Source organism: Rhinoderma darwinii, chromosome 1, assembly GCF_050947455.1.
Source record: "Rhinoderma darwinii isolate aRhiDar2 chromosome 1, aRhiDar2.hap1, whole genome shotgun sequence".
Classification (NCBI taxonomy): Eukaryota; Metazoa; Chordata; class Amphibia; order Anura; family Rhinodermatidae; genus Rhinoderma; species Rhinoderma darwinii.
In genome coordinates, this window is record NC_134687.1 from 661,155,469 (window position 1) to 661,179,937 (window position 24,469).

General features: G+C 46.7%; 1 protein-coding gene across 1 annotated transcript in view; it reads right to left on the bottom strand.

Annotated features, from left to right (window-relative positions):
* Positions 1 to 22,736, bottom strand: part of LOC142708287 (uncharacterized) — a 235,374-nt gene extending 212,638 nt beyond the window's left edge. The window contains exons 1-3 of the mRNA XM_075848357.1: positions 22,697 to 22,736; positions 22,083 to 22,180; positions 21,808 to 21,919 (exon numbers count right to left, since the gene is read on the bottom strand). Of these exons, the coding sequence (XP_075704472.1) occupies positions 21,808 to 21,919; positions 22,083 to 22,180; positions 22,697 to 22,736 (250 nt within the window). The remainder of the gene's footprint in view (positions 1 to 21,807; positions 21,920 to 22,082; positions 22,181 to 22,696) is intronic.
* Positions 22,737 to 24,469: the final 1,733 nt, after the last annotated feature.

Here is a 24,469-nt window from a genome sequence, read left to right on the forward strand (position 1 = left end):
TAGTGGAATTGGAAACTCGGGTGCAAGGGATGGAACAAACTATTGCCCACCTTGAAACCACTCTACAACACAGCCAAACACTGGAGGCTGCACTCCGAGACAAGGTGGAAGACTTGGAAAACCAACATCGTCTAAACAATCTGCGCTTTGTTGGCATCCCAGAGGGTGTAGGAGGGGAACATCTTTTAGACTGACTGAGGAACTGCCATAGGCTCTGAAATTGGAGACACTGAGTGACCCTCTAACAATTGAAAGAGCGCTTCGTATTGGCCCTCTGGATGCCAACAGGGGAAACGGAAATAGCAGACCATGTTAGGTTATCGCAAAAATATCTAAATTCATCGGTAAAAGAGAGAATTCTGAGGGCATATAGACAGCAAAGGGAGTTGCGGATTCAGGGTAACCGAATCTTAATATTCCAAGATTTTTCAGCCGCAGTATCGCAAAAGAGGAAGACTTTTGTACCCATCTGTAAAGTGCTAGCAGAGAACAACACGAAATTTCAACTACTATACCCGGCCAAGCTGAGAATAAAAGATGGAACAAGATCACTAACCTTTGACAATCCTTTGGATGCCAGGCGACACCTTCACATGGAAGATGGCTGAGAATATCAAATCATAATTAGGGGAGAGATATAATTCCCACTTTAGCACATTCCTTTAAAAACTTGTTGAATTGCAGATGTACTAAACTATATATGAGATTGGATCATATCAAATGCTAGAGCTCAGTACAAATCGTACGGTGCCAACCAGTAAGTGTAAACTATTATAATGCGAAAAGGGGAAAGGGACAAAGGGAACTGGGAAAGGGGCAAGGAGAAAGGGAAATTGAGGGGAAACCACTGGTAAACTGGCACTCGGCTCAGCGATGTATAAAAATATCAAAAATGTATTATCAGTAAGTTAAGAAACAGAGGGTAGCGATAAGTGCGACCCTGTATCAATTTAAACAATCAAACACAAAATACATACAATAGACAAACAAAAATAGACACCACAGGCCCGGCCGGGTCACTAGTAGCTAGTACACATGAATTATCAATAATAATCAAGGATTATAACATCAAGTTCAAGATCAAGTGTTGCAGTATGGTAAGCTAGTAATAGACCCGTTCAGTAATGGGCAGTGTGCAGATCATGCGTTTAATAGACCCGTTTAGTAATGGACAATGTGCAGATCATGCGTTTAGTGATTGTAATTAATGTGTGGAACAAATACATTTTTTGCTAGCAACACAATCCCTTTAAGAAGCATGTTGGTGATTTGAGCTAATTGCTCCAGAGCACCCTGGGCTATAAGAAGGTCCCAGCCCCATCCTCCCACGCCTGAGCCTTGTTGTTGTATCCCTAGTCTGTCTTGCAAATGGCCCCCTAGTGTTTCCTGCTCCCAGTGTTTTCCTGTTCCTGTATCTAGTGTCGTGCTTGCTGTAGCCGTGCTGTACTGTATTCTACGCCTGACCTGCCTCTCCACACCTGACGTCCACCTGCTGCCAAGTTCCTGAATAGCCTGCCTCGCTACTATCTGAGCTGCCACAGGTACCCTATACGAACTATAAACATTTACCTGTGTCCTGTTGGCCAGCTGCCATACCGCCAAGACGGTACGGCCCAGTGGGTCCACGAACCAGTCGAGACAGTAGGCTCAGGCCATGGACCCCGCTGGTCAATCCAAGACCATGATGACGTCACAAGAGATGCGGGCGGATTTGCTGGATCTCCAGTCTCGACAGGACCAACTCCTCCAAGCTTTGAACACTCTCGTTCGTCAGCAGGAAGCAAGAGCTGCTGTTCCTCCTACTATACCTCCTGGCAGTGTTGATCCTCAGACTACACCTCCTGGCAGTGTCGACCCGTGTTTTTCTTTGCCACTTCCAGACCGCTATGATGGAGACGCAGGTTCCTGTCGTGGATTTTTGAACAGTGCCAGATCCATTTCAGCCTGTGTTCCAGGACATTTTCATCTGACGGCGCAAAGGTCGCATTCATCATTTCTCTCCTCACCGGAAAGCCTCTTGCACGGGCGAACCCTATTTGGGAGAGACAAGGACCTGAGACCCGTGACTTTCAAGCCTTTCTCCGGACCTTTCACATGGTATTTGAGGAGCCTGGACGGGCCTCATCTGCAGCGGCTGCCTTGATTGAACTACGCCAAGGAGACACCTCCGTGAGTGAGTACGCCATCTACTTCCGCACCCTGGCGGGAGAACTGTTGTGGAACAATGAGGCTCTGGTGGCGGCATTCTGGAATGGACTGTCCCCTAAGATTAAGGACAAACTTGCCGCTCGAGACCTGCCCTGGATGACCTCATCCTTCTGTCCGTCCGGATTGACATACGGATCCGAGAACACCTCCAAGAGGTTCGTCGGGAGGGAGATCCTCCTAGTCTGGGACCTACTTTGCAGCAACCCCTGCTGTCCTCAGATGTCGATCCTCCTAAGGAATCTGTGATGATGGACCGGGGTAAGCTATCCACCCAGGAGAGACAACGCAGACGCACTTCGGGACTTTGTCTCTATTGCGGCCTCGGTGGCCATCTTGTGCGCCTGTGTCCCCTAAAGCCTCAAAGCCTAGGGTTGCTAGGAGTGACAACCCTGGGTAAAAAGGGACTTTCATCCAAATTGTCCATACCAGCGACCATAGTGTCCGGCGAGAGAATGCATCAGGTCTCTGCGTATCTGGACTCGGGATCCGCGGCTAATTTCATCCGTAGAGACCTGGTGGACCTTCTTCAGTTGCCTACCATCCCTATGGAGAGCCCGTTGACAATTGCTTCTGTAGATGGTCTACCCTTGCCTAAACCAGTTGTTGCTGTGACCAAACCACTGAGGATCCAAGTAGGGGCCCTCCACTCCGAACTGCTGTCGTTCTATGTCCTACCATGAGCCGTTGATCATGTGTTGCTGGGCCTGCCTTGGCTCTGATTACATGCCCCAGTCCTGGACTGGAACTCTGGAGAGGTTCTCCAGTGGGGCCCCGAGTGTCACAATCGTTGCCTGGGACAGATTCGTTTGGCTCAGTTTCCTCTGCCTCAGTCACTGGCAGGATTGCCTAGTAATTTTGCTTCATTTGCGGACGTCTTCAGCAAGAAAGAGGCGGAGACACTGCCCCCACATCGGGCGTTTGACTGTCCTATTGAGCTGGTTCCTGGTGCTTCCCTTCCCCGTGGCAGGGTATATCCTCTCTCTCTGCCAGAGACTCTGTCTATGTCCGCCTATGTTAGAGAGAACTTGGAGCGGGGCTTCATACGCAAGTCTTCCTCCCCGGCAGGAGCCGGGTTCTTCTTCGTCAAAAAGAAGGATGGTTCTCTTCGTCCCTGTATAGACTACCGGGGACTCAACCAGATCACGGTGAAAAATAAATATCCATTTCCATTGATCTCGGAATTATTTGACCGTGTACGTGGTGCCAAGATCTTTTCCAAGTTAGACCTGCGGGGGGGGGGGGCTTACAACCTAATCCGGATTCGCCAGGGTGACGAATGGAAGACTGCATTTAACACCCGGGACGGACACTATGAATATCTAGTAATGCCCTTCGGCCTGTGTAATGCTCCCGCAGTCTTCCAGGAGTTTGTGAATGACATTTTCCGTGACCTCCTTTATGTTTGTGTAGTAGTCTATCTTGATGACATCTTAATTTTTTCTCCAGATCCTATGACGCATCAGAAACATGTCCGTCAAGTCTTGTTGCGATTAAGGGAGAATCGATTGTACGCCAAATTGGAGAAATGCGTATTTGAGAGAGATGCTCTACCCTTCCTGGGCTACATCATTTCGAATAGAGGCCTCAAGATGGATCCTGAAAAGGTAAAGTCCGTCCTGGAATGGCCACGTCCTCAAGGCTTGAGGGCCATACAGCGCTTTCTAAGATTCGCCAATTTTTACAGACAGTTCATCCCAAACTTCTCTTCATTAACATCTCCTATCTCTAACCTCACCAAGAAGGGCATGAACGCCAAGGTGTGGACTCCTGAGGCAGAGTCCGCATTCAATACCCTGAAGAGTGCCTTCACATCAGCATCTATCCTCCATCATCCAGACGTTTCCCTACAGTTCTCGTTGGAGGTGGACGCGTCCTCTGTCGGTGCTGGTGCACTCCTGTTCCAGAGAGGTTCCAAGGGCAAGTCAAGGGTATGTGGATATTTTTCTAAGCTCTTCTCTTCCGCAGAACGCAACTACTCGATTGGGGATCGAGAGTTACTGGCCATCAAATTGGCCCTGGAGGAGTGGAGACATCTACTAGAGGGCGCAGCTAACCCCATCCTGATTTTTACGGACCACAAGAACCTCACCTACCTCCAGACAGCCCAACGGCTGAATCCTCGTCAGGCCAGGTGGTCACTGTTCTTTGCCAGGTTCCAGTTTGAGCTCCATTATCGCCCGGCTGAGAAGAATGTGAGGGCCGATGCCTTATCCAGGTCTTTCGAGATGGAGGACACTATGGAGATGCCCCAGAACATTTCGACCCGTCCTGTTTCAGTCAACCCACTGCAAGTTGGGGACATCCCTCCAGGGAAAACTTTTGTGCGCATGGCTGACCGAAGGAGATTCCTCCGCTGGGGACACGCCTCTAGACTGGCAGGTCACGCGGGGATCCGTAAGACCCAGGATTTGATTGCCCGTCATTTCTGGTGGCCCACGCTGCCCAACGATGTTATGGACTTTGTTTCCTCCTGCTCTGTGTGTGCAACTAACAAGGTCGCTCACTGCAGACCCGCTGGTCTGCTCCAGCCATTGCCTGTGCCCGATGCTCCCTGGCAGTATATAGCTATGGACTTTATTACGGACCTGCCCCTCTCTGCCGGATGCAGCACTGTCTGGGTGGTCGTGGATCGATTTTCAAAAATGGCCCACTTCATTCCTCTGACCGGTCTTCCGTCTGCTCCCCAACTGGCCAAACTGTTTATCCAACACATCTTCCGCCTGCACGGCTTGCCACAGCATATTGTGTCTGATCGGGGGGTTCAGTTCACCTCGAGGTTCTGGAGAGCCCTCTGCGGACTTCTAGGTGTGAAGTTGGACTTTTCCTCGGCCTACCATCCTCAGTCCAATGGACAAGTCGAGAGGATCAATCAAATCTTGGAGAACTACCTGCGTCACTTCGTCTCTAGGCAACATGATGACTGGGTACAGTTGCTCCCGTGGTCTGAGTTCTCCTACAACAATCATACCAGCGAGTCCACAAGGAACACTCCGTTCTTCATAGTCCTTGGCCAACACCCACGAATACCTCTCCTGGTTCCTGATTCATCCAAGGTACCAGCTGCTGACGCAGCCTTCAAGGACTTTCTACAAATTTGGCGGCAAACTCGATCCTCCATCCTGCTGGCGGTGGATCGTATGAAATGGAGGGCGGACACAAGGAGAAGAGACCCACCTCAGTTTCTTCCTGGCACAAAGGTCTGGCTGTCCTCCAGGAACATTCGACTAAGAGTACCGTCATGCAAGTTTGCTCCCAAGTTCCTCGGTCCTTTCGAGATCCTACAGCAGATCAACCCTGTCGCCTACAAGCTTCGGCTGCCTTCTACCCTCAAGATCCCCAACTCCTTCCATGTTTCTCTCTTGAAGCCAGTGGTTCTGAACCGCTTTACCAAGACTCCAAGCCCTGCTGTTGCCTCTAGCGGCCCTTCAGACACCTTCGAGGTTAAGGAGATCTTGGACATTAAAAAGGTAAGAGGAAGAACCTTTTATTTAGTAGATTGGAAGGGGTTTGGTCCAGAAGAGAGGTCCTGGGAGCCAGAGGAGAATCTTAACGCTCCTACCCTCATCAAGAAGTTTCTCTCTCGTTCTGGTCCCAAGAGGAGGGGGCGTAAGAGGGGGGATGTAACGTCCGTGGTCGCTGACCACGAACTCCTTCCATCCAGTCGACGCCCTTCTCTCAAGAGATGTCTGCACATACGGCCGTCCTGCTCCACTATGACCACCAGGGTGCGCTCACGAGCTCAGTCCAGACTTAAGAAGCATGTTGGTGATTTGAGCTAATTGCTCCAGAGCACCCTGGGCTATAAGAAGGTCCCAGCCCCATCCTCCCACGCCTGAGCCTTGTTGTTGTATCCCTAGTCTGTCTTGCAAATGGCCCCCTAGTGTTTCCTGCTCCCAGTGTTTTCCGGTTTCCTGTTCCCGTATCCTGAATCTAGTGTCATGCTTGCTGTAGCCGTGCTGTACTGTATTCTACGCATGACCTGCCTCTCCACACCTGACGTCCACCTGCTGCCAAGTTCCTGCCTAGCCACTATCTGAGCTGCCACAGGTACCCTATACGAACTATAAAAACATTTACCTGCGTCCTGTTGGCCAGCTGCCATATCGCCAAGACGGTACGGCCCAGTGGGTCCACGAACCAGTCGTGACAGCGAGTACTGGACATGCTCACTGATAGGCGGAATCGCACGATTCACTCTAAAACAATTTTTTTACCTATACATGTCGCAAGGGAATAGGGTACTTAGTCCTCATTTGGTGGCTATATCTGGGGGAACGTGGGGAGCATGGCTGGTTCTGAGTTCCTCTTAGGAACTCCTACTTATACTTATTTAAAGCACTGTTTGATACTTGACTTGGTGTTATTTTACGGTTTTCTTTACTATATGATTTATTGTACTGATAGTGGCGATGTTCACTCCTATTTAATAACTTAGTAGACGCCTCTATATACTTGAAGTTTGTACGCAAGATCAGCAACAAATTCTGATATAACATCACTACTAGATACAGTTGTGTTATCGCTTTGTTTTTTTTGTTCAACTGTAAAAGAGATATTTATTGTGCAAATAGCAATAAAAACATTTTGGAAAAATAATATATATATCGTTGATAAAGTACAGGTTTCTCGTCTATCCCTAGTCAGCGCTTTTATTACATAAACCTTGACTTAATAAAACAAATAAATGTGAGTGCCACCTTACCCGGCAATCAAGCCTTTCTCCTACCAACACATTTGATCCTTCAATACCAATTAGAAATCACTTTAATACTACAGCTTAAAGCAACCCTCCAGTTCCAGGACAATGTATTTAATATGATAGTGTATATGGTGTAACATTACCTGGTGCCCTTCAGTTGTGCCCCTCTCACGTGGATTTTCCGTTTTAGGGTTCCCTTTGTGCTGTTCCAAAATGACTTCAGCACTTCTTTGACTATGAGACACTCCCACTGTTCTCGAATTGGCCAGAGCAGCTCACGTGAGCAGTTCTGTCCAATACGTGAACAGATGGAGTATGTTCGACAGTCTGAGAAGCGCTATGACTTCTTTGAGAGAACAGAGGGGACCCTAAAACAGTGTATCCCCAGCAGAGGGGCACAACTGAAAAGCACCAGGCAATATTACACCATATATCCCATCACATTTATAATTTTGTCCTGAGACCAGGGGGGGGGGCTTTAATATATTTACTCCAAATCTAACCTTACACACAGTCTACATTTAGCAGGATAATTTTAGAGATTCATGGACATGAAAATTAGATAATAATGGCTTCAGTCACCAGATCTCCATTTTATAGAACACATACACATTAAGTATGTAGCAAATGTCATAATCTGTGGGTACGTGTACCCACTATGCCCCACCGCCGTAGCGCGGAGGCAGCTGGTCAAATAACAGAGTACCCAATAAATACAAAGTTCAGCGCAAGGGTACCTGAATAGTCTGGACAGTCGCAGTAGCTAGGCACAGATGGAACGTTAGACGGCAGAGAATGTCACACAAGGCGGAGGATATCAGGCGTGGCCATACGTGGTGTACGACAGCAGACTTGACCGATGACAGAACACGACTCCAACACGACTTAGGGCTCAGGAACCAACACAGCACAGTAACAGGCAGTAGGGCACGGGAACAGGATAACACAGAGGGACCATTTGCAAAGACTAACATGGGAATTACAAACAATGCTCAGGCAGGGAGTGAAAGGGGAGGGCACCTTTTATAGTGCGGAGGGCACCTTTTATAGTACAGAGAGATTAGGGCTGATTAATAATAAAATTCATGTGCGCGCACTTGCTCTTTAAAGCCGGGCACGAGTGTGCGCGTGCACCCTACGGGACACAGCCGAACAGAGCGGAAGTGAGTGCTGGCGTCTCCTAGGAAGGAGATGCCGGCCAGCACTCAGATCCATGGCCGCAGCCGCTGAGGGGTGAGTAGGAACGGCGGTTCGCGGCCGTGTACACTACAGTATGCCACCTCTTACTCCCCCTTTTCTTGGGACCAGAGCGAGAGAGAAATTTCTTAATGAGGGTAGGGGCATTAGGGCTCTCCTCTGGCTCCAAGGACCTCTCCGCAGAACCAAACCTTTTCCAGTTTACCAAATAGAAAGTCCTTCTTACCCTCTTGCAGTCCAGGATCTCCCTCACCTAAAAAAACACCACAGATGAACCGCTGGGAGCAACTGCGAGACTGGGAGTCTTACTGTAGTGGCTCAGGACAACCTGTTTCAGGAGGGACACATGAAAAGTTTTGGGGATTCCGAGGGTAGGAGGCTGCCGAAGCTTACAGGAGACAGGGTTTATCTGTTGTAGTATTTCAAAGGGTCCGAGGAAACTGGGAGAAAACTTGTACGAAGGCATCTTCAGATGGATATTCTGTGAGGACAATCAGACTTTGGTACCCGGAAGATACAGAGGCGGCTCTCTCCTTTTAATATCCGTTTTTCGCTTCATGCGATCAACTGCTAGCAGAATAGAGGACCGGGTCTGTTGCCAGATTTGCAGAAAGTCCCCAAATGCAGAGTCCGCAGCGGGTACCTGAGATGTAGCCAAGACAGGAAGAGGGATTCTAAAATGTTCACCGTACACAATGTAGAACGGTGTGAAAGTGGTGGACTCACTTGTGCGAGTGTTGCATGAGAACTCACACTGTACCCAGTCATCATGCTGCATGGAGATGAAGTGGCAGAGATAATTCTCCATGATCTGGTTAATCCTCTCGACTTGATAATTGGACTGATGATGGTAGGCTGAGGAAAAGTCCAATGTCACATCAAGGAGTTTACAGAGAGCTCTTCAGAATTTCGAGGTGAACTGAACCCCTCGATCAGACAATATGTGAGAGGCAAGTCATGCAGGCGGAAGATGTGCTGAATGAAGAGAGATTAGCTAGTCAAGGAGCAGAAGATAGGCCAGTAAGCGGAACAAAATGAGCCATCTTGGAGAACCGATCCACCACCACATTGCATCACACTGATGGAGGAAGGTCAGTGATAAAGTCTATTGCAATATGCTGCGAGGGGGCGTTGGGCACAGGCAGAGGTTGGAGCAGACCGGCAGGCTTGGAGTGAGCAACCTTGTTAGAAGCACACACAGTGCAGGAAGACAGATTGTCCACAACATCCTTGGGCAGTGTGGGCCACCAGAAATGACGAGTTATCAGGTCTCGAGTCTTACGAACACCCGCGTGTCCAGCCAGTTTGGAGCAGTGTCCCCAGCGAAGGATTATCCTCCTTTCTGCCAGCCCCACAAAAAAGTCCTCCCCGGCGGGATGTCTCTAATTTGAAGAGGATTAGCTGTAATAATGCAGGATGGGTCTATGATACATTGCAGGAACTCCATAATGTCCTTTGTTTCAAACGACCTGGATAGGGAATGGACCCTCACATTTTTGTCAGCAGGACAGTAGGGAACCACAAACTGGCTTGACGGGGATTTAGCCATTAAGCCGATTGGAGATAAGTGAGGTTCTTGTGGTCAGTGGATATCAAGATGGGATGAGCTGCGCCCTCTAGCAGATGTCTCCACTCCTCCAGAGCCAATTTGATGACCAATAACGCCCGAACCCCAATAGAGTGATTGCGCTCAGTGGAGGAAAAAATTATTGAATAATAGCCACACACCACTGCCTTTAAATTGAAGCTTCTCTGGAACAGAACTGCACCTGCACCAACAGAGTAAGCGTCCACCTCCAGTGAAAACTGTCAAGAGACGTCAGGATGATGGAGGATTGAGGCGGAGGTAAAAGCACTCTTGAGGCTATTAAATGCAGATTCTGCCTCTCGAGTCCACATCCTGGCGTTCACACCCTTCTTGGTAAGGGTAGAGATTGGAGCCGTCAGTGATGAGAAGTTTGGGATAAACTGCCGGTAGAAGTTGGCAAATCCCGAAAAATGCTATATGGACCACAGGCAATGAGGACGTGGCCATTCCAGGACGGACTTTACCTTCTCAGGGTCCATCTTGAGACCTTGATCCGAAATGATGTAGCCCAGGAAGGGCAGAGAATTTTTTACAAAGACACACTTCTCCAGCTTGGCATACAGACGATTCTCCCTTAAATCACAGTAGAAGTTGACGAACATGCCTTCGATGAGTCGTGGGATCTGGAGAGAAAATCAAAATATCATCGAGATAGACCACAACACAGACATAGAGATCTCAGAAGATATCAAGATATCCTAATTCCTGGAAGACCGCGGGAGCATTACATAAACCGAACGGCATCACCAGGTATACGTAGTGCCCGTCTCGAGTGCTGAATGCCGTTTTCCACTCGTCACCTGGACTGAATCGGATCAAATAGTAAGCCCCACGCAAGTTTAGTTACGAAAAAATCCTGGCTCCTTGTATACGGTCAAACAGCTTGGATATTAGTGGCAATTGGTATTTGTTCTTGACCGATCTGGTTGAGACCACTGTAGTCAATGCAGGGTCGAAGAGATCCGCCTTTCCGCTTATCTAAAAAGAACCCGGCCGGAGAGGAAGACATTCATATGGAACCCTTCTCCAGATTCTCCTTGATGTAGGCTGACATGGATTGAGTCTCTGGCAAGGAGAGATGATATAGCCATACACGTGGAGAAGCATTTGGAAACAGTTCAATTAGACAGTCGTAAGACCGGTGTGAGGGGAAGCATCTCAGCCTCCTTTTTGCTAAAGACATCTGCAAATCGAGAAAAATAAGTAGGTAATCCCGCTAATGACTGAGGTCGAGGAGGCTGGACGGGGTGGATCTGAAAAAGGCAACGCTGGAGACATTTGGGACCCATAAAGAACTTTTCCGGAACTCCAATCCAGGACAGGAGCATGCAGCCGGAGCCAAGGCAGGCCCAGTAGAAGCGGATTGACGGCAAGACAAGGAAGTTCAATCAGTTCAGTATGAAGGACTCCAACTTGGAGCTTCAGTGGCTTGGTTTCAGACACGATTGGTTCAGGCAGACGAAGACCATTCACTGAGGCAACAGCCAAATACGGCTCCAGTGGAACAGTGGGCAACTGGAGATGATCCACTAGGTCTTGCTGGATGAAGTTTGCCGCGGATCCGGAGTCCAGATAGGCGGAAACCCGGAGCGTCTTCTCGCCGGACACTATTGTCACAGGAATGGTTAGTTTGGAAGAGAATTTATTATTTAGTGCCGTTCCGCCTAGAGTTGTCTCTCCAACCATTCAGAGGCACTGGAGTTTCTTTGGCTTCTGGGGACACAAATGCACAACACGGCCTCTGAGAACCGCAATAGAGACAAAGGTCTAAAGTGTGTCTGCATGGTTTCTCCAGAGTAGACAATTTGACCCGGTCCACCTGCATAGGCTCCTCTGGTGGAACAACTGATGAGGACAGCAGGGATTGCTTGAAACTAGGAGCTAGCCCAGGAAATCCTCTCTCCCGGCGAACCTCTTGGGAACGCTCCCGGATCCTCATGTCAACCCGGGTGGCTAGTAGAATGAGATTGTCCAGGGTAGGTGGCAGATTGCGAGCGGCAAGCTCGTCTTTTATCCCAGAAGACAGTTCCTGCCAGAATGTAGCCACCAAGGCCTTGTTGTTCCAGGTTAGTTCTGCCGCCAGCGTGCGGAACGGAATGGCATACTTGCCCACAGAGATGTCTCCCTGGTGTAGGGTCAGCAGCAGAAGAAACTCTCCCAGATTCTTCAAATATAGAACTGAGAGTCTGTAAAAAATACTACAAGTCACGAGTCTCTGGTCCCGGATATTCCCAAAGAGGGTCCGCCCTTGTCAGGGCCTTGCCAGTATGGAGAGAGATTATGAAGGCGATCCCTGCGTCATTAGAGGGGAAGGCCTTTGTATGTAGCCTGAAGTGGATCTGGCACTGGTTCAGAAATCCCCTGCAGGACCTCGTGTCTCCATCATAGCGAGGAGGTAGCGGCAGGGAGCATCGGGGTCGGCACTGGTACTGACAGAAGGTGTAACAGGAGGAACAGCAGGAATAGTTACATAGTTCGTACGGTTGAAAAAAGACACATGTCCATCAAGTTCAACCAAGGGATGGGAAAAGGGAAGTAAAAAATGTCTACACATAAGAGCTTATATTTTTATGTTCTAGGATATTATCTAAGCCTTTTTTAAGGCCATATACTGTCCCTGCTGTGACCAGCTCCTGCGGTAGACTATTCCATAGATTCACAGTAAAGAAGGCTTGTCGTCTCTGCAGGTTGAACCTTTTTTTCTCCAGATGGAGGGAGTGCCCCCTTGTTTTTTTAGGGGGTTTTACATTGAACAGAATTTCACCATATTTTTTGTATGTGCCAATCATATATTTATATAAATTAATCATGTCCCCCCTTAGTCGTCTTTTTTCAAGGCTAAATAGGTTTAGTTCTTTTAATCTTTCCTCATAACTTAGATTCACCATGCCCCTTATTAGCTTCATTGCTCTTCTTTGCATTTTTTCTAACTCCAGGGCATCCTTTCTATGAACTGGAGCCCAGAACTGAACTGCATATTCTAGATAAGGCCTCACTAATGCTTTGTAAAGTGGTAATATTACATCCCTGTCCCGTAAGTCCATGCCTCTTTTAATGCACAACAATATCTTGCTGGCCTTTGAAGCAGCTGATTGACACTGCATGCTGTTATTTAGTTTATGATTTACAAGTACACCCAGATCCTTCTCAACAAGTGAATCCGCCAGTGTAGCTCCTCCTAAGACATATGATGCATGCAGGTGCATAACTTTACATTTATCTACATTAAACCTCATTTGCCAAGTGGACGCCCAAACACTTTGTTTGTTTAAATCTGCCTGCAATTCACAAACATCTTCCATAGACTGAACTATATTACATAGCTTGGTGTCATCTGCAAAAATAGAAATGGTGCTATTAATCCCATCCTCTATATCATTAATAAATAAGTTGAATAATAATGGTCCCAGCACGGAACACTAGGGTACACCACTCATAACCGAGGACCATTCACAACAGGAATCATTGACCACAACTATTTGGATACGGTCCTTGAGCCAATTCTCAATCCAATTACAAACTATACTTTCTAAACCTATAGTCCTTAATTTACCCATTAGACGTCTACGGGGGACAGTGCGGTGATGACTCCAGCTTGCGCATCCAGCAGATGTTCAATGGCATTCACCAACAGGAAAAGTTGGTCTTGTTCCGATTCCGATGTCTGCCTGCATGGCTTGTGACGTCGTCAACGTCTTTGGTTGACCAGTGGGGTGAATGGCCTGAGCGTACTGTCACAATCTGTGGGCAGGTGGACCCACTAGGCCACACCGCCGTAGCGGGGAGTCAGCTGGCCAAATAATAGAGTGCCCAATAAATACAAAGTCCAGCACAAGGGTACCTGCATAGTCGCAGTCACAGTACCTAAGCACAGATGGAACTTTAGACGGCAGTGGATGCCACATGTGACGGAGGATATCAGGTGTGGCAGATGACAGCAGATGTGACTGATGACAGAACACGACTCCAACACTCGATAGGGCTCAGGAACCAACACAGTACAGGATACAGAAACAGGCAGTAGGGCACGGGAAAACTTGGGAACAGGATAACAATGAGGGACCACGTGCAAAGACTCACATGGGAATTACAAACAATGCTCAGGCAGGGAGTGAAAGGGGAGGGCCCGTTTTATAGTCCAGAACGTTTAGGGTTGATCAATAATAAAATTAATGTGCGCGCGTACCCTACCGGACACAGCCGAACAGAGCGCAAGAGAGTGTTGGACTTCTTTTAGGAAGGAGATGCCAGCCAGCACTCACAGATTCATAGCCGTGGCCCACGTGGGGTGACTAGGAACGGCGGTCCGCGGCCGTGGACGCTGAATAGACAGAGTGGGGTTATCAATCACAATCTGTAATAAAGGTTTCCAGTACATTGTTGAATCCATTCCACTAAAGGCCTGCTTCACACGGCCTTGTTCGTACCGTATGTCGGATGGATTTCCAAACACAGTTCAGGGAGCCGGACTTCTACCATCATAGTTATTTATAATATTAGGAGTCACTGTGCCGTGCTGCAATTTTGTCTTTAGTACGGTAGTCCCGTGGAGAGACAGTGACTCATAGTATCATGCATCATTATGCTGCTAGGAGTCTGGCTCCCTGAACTGTATTTGGTCAGGGAAATAAAGCCAACATACAACGTACATATGTAACTATGTAACAGTCCGAACACAGCTGTCAGAAGCAGGCCTCAGAATGGAGACTGTTCTAAGAGGAAAGAGGTTTCTATCTAGCACTGAATAGGTGGACCTAGTGCAGTGCCCTCTGAGAGCAGGTGATTAACTGGCCCGATTAACCCCTTAGATGCCAAGGTCAATAGCAATAACGGAATGTAAGAGTTTTTTAGCCGACTGGCACCCCTGCGAGCCGATCATGTGGGTGCCAATGGTTGGTATGGCAACTGGAGGCCTAAGGCTGGGTTCACACGAGCACATTAACGTCCGTAATGGACGGACGTATTTCGGTCGGAAGTCCCGGACCGAACTCAGTGCAGGGAGCCGGGCTCCTAGCATCATAGTTATGTACGATGCTAGGAGTTCCTGCCTCTCTGCAGGACAACTGTCCCGTACTGTCATCATGTTTTCAGTACGGGACAGTAGTTCCACGGAGTGGCAGGAACTCCTAGCATCGTACATAAGTATGATGCTAGGAGCCCGGCTTCCTGCACTGAATTCGATCCGGGACTTCCGGACTAAATACGTCCGTCCATTACGGACGTTAATGTGCTCGTGTGAACCCAGCCTAACAATGGCCTCCTTGTTTGCTAAGTCCGGAAGCCTGTTAGGACCTGCCTCTGGCAGGTCCTAATTGACTTGCTGACAGTGTCACACTAACAGCTCTAATACATTGCACTATGTAGGTAGTGTAATTTATTAGTATAGTGATCAGTGTTGCAGGCCTTCAAGTCCCTTAGTGAAACAGTTAATAAAGATGTTGTATAATAAAAGTTAAAAACCCAACATTTTTTCCCATAATAAGCCTTTTATAATTGTAAAAAAAACAAAAACAAACAATACATAGATTGGTATCGTAGCATCCGTAAGGACACAAACTATAAAACTATTATGTCATTTATCCCACACGGTGAACGCACAACAAGAAAAATAAAATAAAAAAATAACACCAGAATCGCTGTTTGTAAGTCACATCTCCTCCTAAAAAATGGAATAAAGAGTGATGAAAAACTCATATTTACCCCAAAATAGAAAAATAAAAAAATGTATAGATCTTAGACTATGGCAAATGGTTTTGTTGTTGTTTTTTTTTTTCTTTAACCTCTTAACGCCGAAGGACGGATATATCCGTCCTCTGCAGCCGCTAGTTCGCGCAGGACGGATATATCCGTCCTGTGATGGCGCGGGTACTGAGACTGTACCCGCGCGATCAGCGGCAGGAGCACGGCTGTTATACACAGCCTGGCTCCTGCTGCAACTGCCGGAATCGAAGCATGCTCCGATTCCGGCAGTTTAACCCATTAAATGCCGCTGTCAATAGTGACAGCGGCATCTAATGTGTTTGACAGAGGGAGGGAGCTCCCTCTGTCACCCCATCGGCGCCCCCGCAAACAAATCGCGGGTCGCCGTCGGGTTTCCATGCATGGCAGCGGGGGGTCTAACAAAGACCCCCAGGTCTGCCTTCAGCATCTGCCTGTTAGGCGATGCCGGAGGCATGACCTAACAGATTGCCTGTCAGTTTTACACTGACAGGCAATAATGCTTTGGTATACTAAGTATACCAAAGCATTATATATGTGATCGGCACATCGCATAGTGAAGTCCCCTGGTGGGACTAAAAAAAAAAAAATGTCAATCAGGTAAATAAAGTTGGTGAAAAAAAAAATAATAATAATTACAGTGAAAATCAAATAAAACGACTTTTTTTGCCCAAAATGTGGTTTTATTTAGTAAAAGTGACAAAACAAAATCACACATACACATATATGGTATCCCCACGATCGTAACAACTTGAACAATAAAATGAACACATTAATTAAACCGCCGGAAGAACGGCGTCCAAAAAAACCGCAAAAAACAATGGCAAAATTCTCTCTTTTCTTCCATTCCCCCCATAAAAAATTAAATAAAAATTAATCTATAAGTCCTATGTACCCCAAAATAGTACTAATGAAAACTACACATTGGCCCGCAAAAATCGAGCCCACATACGACCACATCGACGGAAAAATAAAAACGTTACGGGTCTTGGAATGTGGCGATGCAAAAACAAGTAATTTTTTTCTAAAAGGCTTTTTATTGTGCAAATGTAGAAAAAAACATAAAACCTTTACATATTTGGTATCCCCGTAATCGTGCCGACCCATAGAATAAAGTTAACATGTTATTTACGCTGCATAGTAAACGGCGTAAATTTGTAACGTGAAAATCAATGCTGAAATAGCTGCTTATTTTCAATTCTCTCCTAAAATAAAGTTAATAAAAGTTAATCAATATGTTATAAGCATCTACAAATGGTACAATTACAAAATACAACTCGTCCCGCAAAAAACAAGCCCTTATACGGCTATATAGACGGAATACAAAAACAGTTACGACTCTTGGAATGCGACCGTGAAAAAACAAAAAATAATCCTTTGTCATTAACGCGCAAAATGGCCTGGTCATTAAGGGGTTAAAGTGATTTTATTGTGCAAAAGCTGGAATACTAAAAATACAAAAATGATATAGATTTGGTATCGCCGTAATCGTATCGACCCCGCGGAATAAAGTTAACATGTAATTTATGGCGTACGGTGAATGCTGAAAAAATAATACTTAAAATGTTCTAAAAAGAATTCCATAATTGTGTAACACCCATGGCCGCGGACCATCAGGATTACTCACCTCCTGACGGCCACAGCCATGGATCAGTGGCCCGTATCACCTCCTCAGGAGACACCAACGCTCACTTCCATTTCACTCTGCTGTGTCCCGTGGGGTGCTCTTAAAGGGCCAGCGCGCGCACCTGAATCTGTTACCAAATTAGCCCATGATCCTGGACTGTAAGAAGGACCCTACCCCTTCCTGCATTGCCTGAGCATTGTTGTTATTTACCTATGTTCGTCTCTGCAAATGGTCCCTTAAGTGCTTACCAGTTCTCAGTGTTCCCATTCCTGTATATGTTATCTTTTAGCCCAATTGTATGGGATGCTTGGGGTATGTACATATAGCGTTGCCAATTGTGTGCACATTGGTACAGTACAGTTTACATCACATCTCATCGAAATATATATATACACATTTTTGGTAACATATCTATATGCATCGTATAATTGGTGATGTATACTAAAATGGCATCGTATGGGTCGGTACTAGTACAACACTAATAAACAAAAAATTTAAATATCTTATCCATAATCCCCCTTTTTATTAATGAATTCTCTGTACATGAATTAGGTCTGCGATGTGCGCGCGTGCGCTCTCTTGCACGTACCGTCCTCGGACCAGAAGTTGTCTGGATTATGACGGGCATCTCTATTATGCTCTGCGTTCAGAGGTGCTCATCATGACGCTGACGGGATGACGTCGGTGGGTGTGAGCAGTGCGCCATTGGTTACAGGGGTTCTCTGACTGGGTATTTAAAACGGAGCTGTCAGAGTAGCTATTACACCTCCTGACGAAGGTTGCGAAACGCGCGTCGAGGTGCTCGGTGTCCAGGTGCCCTATCATATACTCACCATGTCCTCCTCAGGTATTATTCCTTTGCATTTATTGTGCCATTTGTAGTGCTATTTTCTTGTACTGCTTTTAGCAGGATCACCAGCATGGTCATGTTGTTTAAATAAATTGACTGCACTGTGATTTCAACTGCCATGTTGATCGTGCTCTACGAGAACATACATGTTATTCACTTCACCTGAGGTGTATTTGCATTTCATGAGGAGTCATTACCATTCATAATTTATGACATTATATTTGAGGTCATCTGGTTTTCTTTTACATTTTTTACATGTCTATAGTATATACTTGGGAGGGGGGTTATTTTTGTATTGATGTATTATAAATTGTAAAGTAATAAAATAAAAATTAAATTGTATTTTGACAAAATAACTGCATGATATCAAGATCTCTTTTTTGGTTTAATATTTTTGGGGTTTTTCCTATGTTTTGACACCACAAGACCTCTTTAAACCTGAGATGGTGCCTAAAATATTGTAATAAAAAGAAAGCTGCAAAATCCTAAAAAAAAAGCATTAGAATTTAATTACACATTTTTTTGGGAAATGTCACCTTCACTTTGCTTTCATTCCTGTGAAACGCCTAAATGGTTAAGAAACTGCTGTTTTGAATACTTTTCGGGGTGCAGATTTTAAATGGAATGTTTTATGGGGGTTTCTAATATATAGGCCCCTTAAAGCCACTTCAGCACTGAACCGGTCCCTAAAAATAAACAACAGGCTTTTGAAATTTTCTTGAAAATGTGAGAAATTGCTGCTAAACTTATAAGCCTTGTAACGTCCTAGAAAACTAAAAGGACGTTCAAAAATTCTTTTTCTGCTGCTCTGCTCTTTTAAATCCACTGGATAGTAGGGGCTGTGTCCTGCGCTCCCAATCTTGCCAGCACAACTCAGGCGCGCTCCCAATCATCCCATCACACCACAGGCACGCTCCCAATCTTACCAGCACACCTCAGCCGCGCTCCCAATCTTACCATCACACCTCAGGCGCGCTCCCATCTTAGAAAAAAATAGTTATATATATATATACATACATACATATATTCTCAATGCCAGAGTAGGTTCTCATCCACAATACTTTTGCTGTCCTGTAAATGTATTCCTCTAATTTTAAATGGTGCTCCTGTATATATACCGCTTTCTATCATTGGATATGGGCAACTGCGACGGCCTTGACCTTGTCCAAGATGGATGCGGTGGTCCGTGGCTGTTGGGCGCATGCGCGGGGGGCCGTTCATGACGTAGTCCACGGCGCAACATGGACTTGAGCTCTGTGCAGCTGCGCACTACTCACTTCCGGACGCCGTGGACTGCGTGATTGAGGTGCCGCCTCTCCTCGTGCATGCGCCAGCTGAACATCCTATGGACAAGTAAGTGAGGTACACTTCCAGCTGTGTACCTCCTATTTAAATCCTTTGGTCACACTCTTCCAGCACCCCCTGACGAAGCCAGGTGCGAAACGCGTGTTCGGGTGTTCTGACAGTTGTAGCAGTGGAATGGCTCATGGTGGGTTCTGGTATGCGTGTCATGAGGTTTTAATGTTTTCCCTATGATTGTTACCATATATGTTTTGTGGTCATACTTCAGGTAATAGGCTGTGTAATATTGGTACAAGTATATTTATACCCATGGTACATACTTCATATTTCATGATATAGTATGCCTAGTACACCATTGTTTGCCCTGCCTTATATTCAACACTGTCTATTTCTTTGTACTGATTGTACATTGTTTTTATGCGTGTTCATTTTTAAAGTGTCTTGATCAACTGTGTTGTTTGTCTTCAATAAAGTCTTTTTGTATCTTTCTACGATACGTTTGATTTGGTCTTATTGCAGCATGTAGGGATAACTTTTTGGTGTTTCTATGCATGGGGTCCCATGTGTGTATTATACTCCTTGATATATGACCTTTAAATATATAGGTATTCTTTTTTGGTTTAACTAGCGCTCCCAATCTTGCCAGCACACCTCAGGCGCGCTCCCAATCTTGCCAGCACACCTCAGGCGTGCTCCCAATCTTGCCAGCACACCTCAGGCACGCTCCCAATCTTGCCAGCACACCTCAGGCACGCTCCCAACCTTCCCAGTACACCTCAGGCGCGCTCCCAATCTTCCCATCACCTCAGGCACGCTCCCAATCTTGACAGCACACCTCAGGCGCGCTCCCAATCATGCCAGCACACCTCAGGCGCGCTCCCAATCATCCCATCACACCTCAGGCGCGCTCCCAATCTTGCCAGCACACCTCAGTCGCGCTCCCAATCTTGCCAGCACACCTCAGGCGCGCTCCCAATCTTCCCAGCACACCTCAGGCGCGCTCCCAATCTTCCCAGCACACCTCAGGCGCGCTCCCAATCTTCCCAGCACACCTCAGGCGCGCTCCCAATCTTCCCAGCACACCTCAGGCGCGCTCCCAATCTTCCCAGCACACCTCAGGCGCGCTCCCAATCTTCCCAGCACACCTCAGGCGCGCTCCCAATCTTCCCAGCACACCTCAGGCGCGCTCCCAATCTTCCCAGCACACCTCAGGCGCGCTCCCAATCTTCCCAGCACACCTCAAGCGCGCTCCCAATCTTCCCAGCATACCTCAGGCGCGCTACCGTACACAGGCTCCTCAGCATCCAGAGCCTGTGTTTCCTGTACTGCAGCCTCTCCAATCTGGACTTCCCTCTCTTTCGGTCTATGCTATAACAGCTTCTTTCTCAGAGGTGTAATCTGTAGATTATTTCTGATACACTTATGCCTTTTACAGAGCTCCTGGCTTGTAAATCTTCTCACCCGCCCCCATCCTCCCGCTTTGTCTGCATGGCTATCGTAACTATCATCTTCTTCATAGTCAGCTGTTCATACAATCTACAGAGCTCCTGGCTTGTAAATCTTCTCACCCTCCCCCATCCTCCCGCTTTGTCTGCATGGCTATCGTAACTATCATCTTCTTCATAGTCAGCTGTTCATACAATCTACAGAGCTCCTGGCTTGTAAATCTTCTCACCCTCCCCCATCCTCTCGCTTTGTCGGTATGGGTATCGTAACTATCATCTTCTTCTTAGTCAGATGTTCATACAATCTACAGAGCTCCTGGCATGTGTGTCATACATTGTATGGGCATCATAACGGGGACCCTCTGCATAGACTATGAAAGGGATCTTAGTTACTATACCCATAGAGACAAGTGGAGGGGAGGGGGGGCAGTTGTATTACACATACAAGGAGAGGGAGACATACCATGGGACGACTTTACATTTTGGATTATATTTCACTGTAGACTTTTATGTAACATGGACAACACAAAAAATGTGCTGTGACCCCACGAGCCCCTATCAGCATTGATGTGGTGTTTAAGAGGTTAAACTGAGTTCTCTCAGATCCCGGATCCATAGGTCACCTTGTAGAGAACTTCTATGTGCAGTCACAGCTCCCTCAGCTCCTGCACTATGTATAACACATTGTCTGACGTGTAAGGGTATGTGCACACGACAACGGCAATTACGTCTGAAATTAAGGAGCTTTTTTCAGGAGAAAACAGCTCCTGAATTTCAGACGTAATTGCTCGTACCTGCATTTTTTGCCGCATCTTTTTCGGACGTAATTTGGAGCTGTTCTTCATTGGAGTCAATGAAAATCGGCTCCAATTACGTCCCATGAAGTGTCCTGCACTTCTTTGAGACGGCCGTAATTTTATGCGCCGTCTTTTGACAGCGACGTGTAAAATGACAGCTCGTCTGCACAGGACATCCTAAGACCCATTGCAAGCAATGGGCAGATGTTTGCCGACGTATTGGAGCCGTCTTTTCAGGCGTATTTCGAGGCATAAAACGCCTCCATAACACCTTAAAATTGGTCGTGTGCACATACCCTTACTGGAATGTAGAACTAAGGAGGAACCCCACCTTAACAAACCTCCCAATTCACTTTCTAAATTCATTATTACTGACCTCTGGTAACACCTCCTGGAATTTCCTCCTCCACTTCACTGTTACACGGTGTATCGCCCCTCACCCGCTCTTCTTCTTCATCCTCCACATTATTATTAGTCAGATCTTCCCCCTATCACATATGTAACAATTCAGTACAATACAGCAGAGAGTGCGAAGAATCTAACAGATCAACATAAGAAACCACCAAAATCTATGACCCCATCTATGACCGCAGGACCAAAAAGCTCCACACCCCCCTATATAGATGTGGTATAGGGCTCAGCTTCATCTACCTGATGATTCTCTGGGACATTGTGATTTTCCTCTGGACAGTCCTGGGAATACAGAGGACTGGGACTTCTCTCTGGTGGATTTCTCCTACTGGATCCATCTGTAGGAAACACACAGTGACGGAATACATGACTACTGTATATCTGTCTATATATCAGACACTTCTCTCTACACTTCTAGGTTTACTGATCAGAGCGGAGATTACAATGTTGAGGTCCTCACTACCAGTGTCGATGTTCCTGCACCTTGTAAGCCGCAGGCCTAAAGTAGACTAACATACCAGAGTGAATGGCGGGGCGCTGACGGCTCCCTGCTCCGCCATAGTATTTAACTGTATCTGCGTCCTGTGGTCGTGGATAGACATGAAAGTGGCGGGACACAGGACGCCTCTATGTTGAGAGTTCCCTACAACCAAAAAAAGTGTCTGGGCGTCACCTGCTTATTAGCCTCTTAAAGCTTGTGTACACCTCTGTAGGCAATATTGTCTATACATTATTATTAACCCCTTCACAACAGCCTTATGGCTATATACGTCCCAACTGCTGATGCCCCGGCAGTTGTCACATATATAAACGTAGGCAGAATGGGACAGAATTTAATGTGTGCAGCGCTTCACTTTCATGTCCGCCGGCTCTCTCCACAAGTGCAAGTTTCATCAAACTTAGATGCCAAACCCCTGTAGATAGCACCTTAACCCCCTGTAGAAAGTGCCACACACCCCTGTAAACAGCGCCACCGCCCCCTGTAGATAGCGCCACTAAAGCTCCCTCTAGGAGCGGAATCCCTTGCCAGAGCGTTGCCGTCATTTTTGGCTGAGAATTGTGTTCCTAGAGGGAGCCCCTCACGTCTCTGTCCATATATGGACAGGGAGAGTGATGTCAGGGACTCCTCCGGGAGTGGAATCCACGGCCTATTTAAGAGAGAGGATCATTTCTCAAATCTGACGTGCCACTTTAAAGGGGCGGATAAGCTGCAGATTTTCTACAAAGTATTTAATTGCGGGAAAATCTGCAGCGTGTTACAGCTGCAGCAATGAGGATGAGATTTCAACAAATATCATCCACACGCTGTGGAAAAAACACGCAGAAAAGAAGTGCGGTGCAGATTCTCAATTTACAACATGTCAACATCTCCTTTGAAAATGCTGCGGAATCTCCACACAGAAAACCCGGTCAGAAGTTCCGCAGTGTTTACACGGTTATACTGACATTATATAGAAAACTATTATACTGCCGGAGTGTGCCGATGATAATACAAGTCATGTAGAAAGACGATTATCCGGCACACTCCGGCAGTATAATAGTTTCCTATATAATGTCAGTATAACCGGAGGTTCTCTTTAATATTACAAGTTATGGTACTAGATTCTGGAGATGGGACGGTGATCCAGAGAATTATTGTGATTTCCAGATTTGGAGTCGGGGGAGGAGTTTTCCCCTAATGAGACAATTGTCATCCTCCTCATGGGGGGTTTTATCTTCCTCTGGATCTACACGGTCGGATTATAGGTCGGACTTGATGGACTTGTGAGTTTTTTCCTCCTTAGTAACTGTATAACACAGAATGTATGGGGAGGTTGTAACGATCGGTAACTTCTCTTGTTTTCTGTCTGTTTTATGAGTCTATATAAACCTTCTTAAATGGTGATTATTAAAGTTAGTTTTTAGTCTCTACCCTTTACTAATCCCTTTATATGAGTCTTGAGGACACTATTTTTTCTTAAATGATTTGCAGCCATTATCGGAGACCTGCAGAAGTTCTTCGTTTGTGAACTACTAGTCTAAAGCCGGTCATGCACTCTAGATGTCAGGTGAACCATCGTTCCTCCCCTCCTCCATGTACATGAACGCTCGGTCGGGTGTGTATGTGTCTTCAATAGGGGAAAGTCGCTGCCAAACTCCTCTGATAGTGACTTATCTACGAACAAAAGGATCCGGCATGTTGAAATTCCACAGCCCGATCCTTCTCTCTCCGAACATCTGACGTCCGGGGAGAGTTGGGAAGTCGCCATAAACATCACAAAGTCAGCAGGTCCAGGAGACATACATCTAATGTGTATGACCAGCTTAGCACCCTGGTGGAGAGTGATGACTGGCAGTAACATACACCTGGTACGACTGCCCATCCTCCGCACTACAGATGAGCGGCATGTCACAGAATATGATTGTGTTGTTCCTCCCCACAAATGTGTAAAGTAATGGCCCCCACATCACAGATCTCCAGCAGCTGATCTCAAGGTCTGTGGGGGCTGATATTAACCCTTCCATCATTGCTCCTTACATGTTCTGCACGGACAGGAGGTAAAGCAAGGAACGTGTGTTTGGAGCTCAGGCATCGGCCCCCAAGAAACGTCTGTCACATCCTCAGATTTTAGCAGCAGGACCACAAA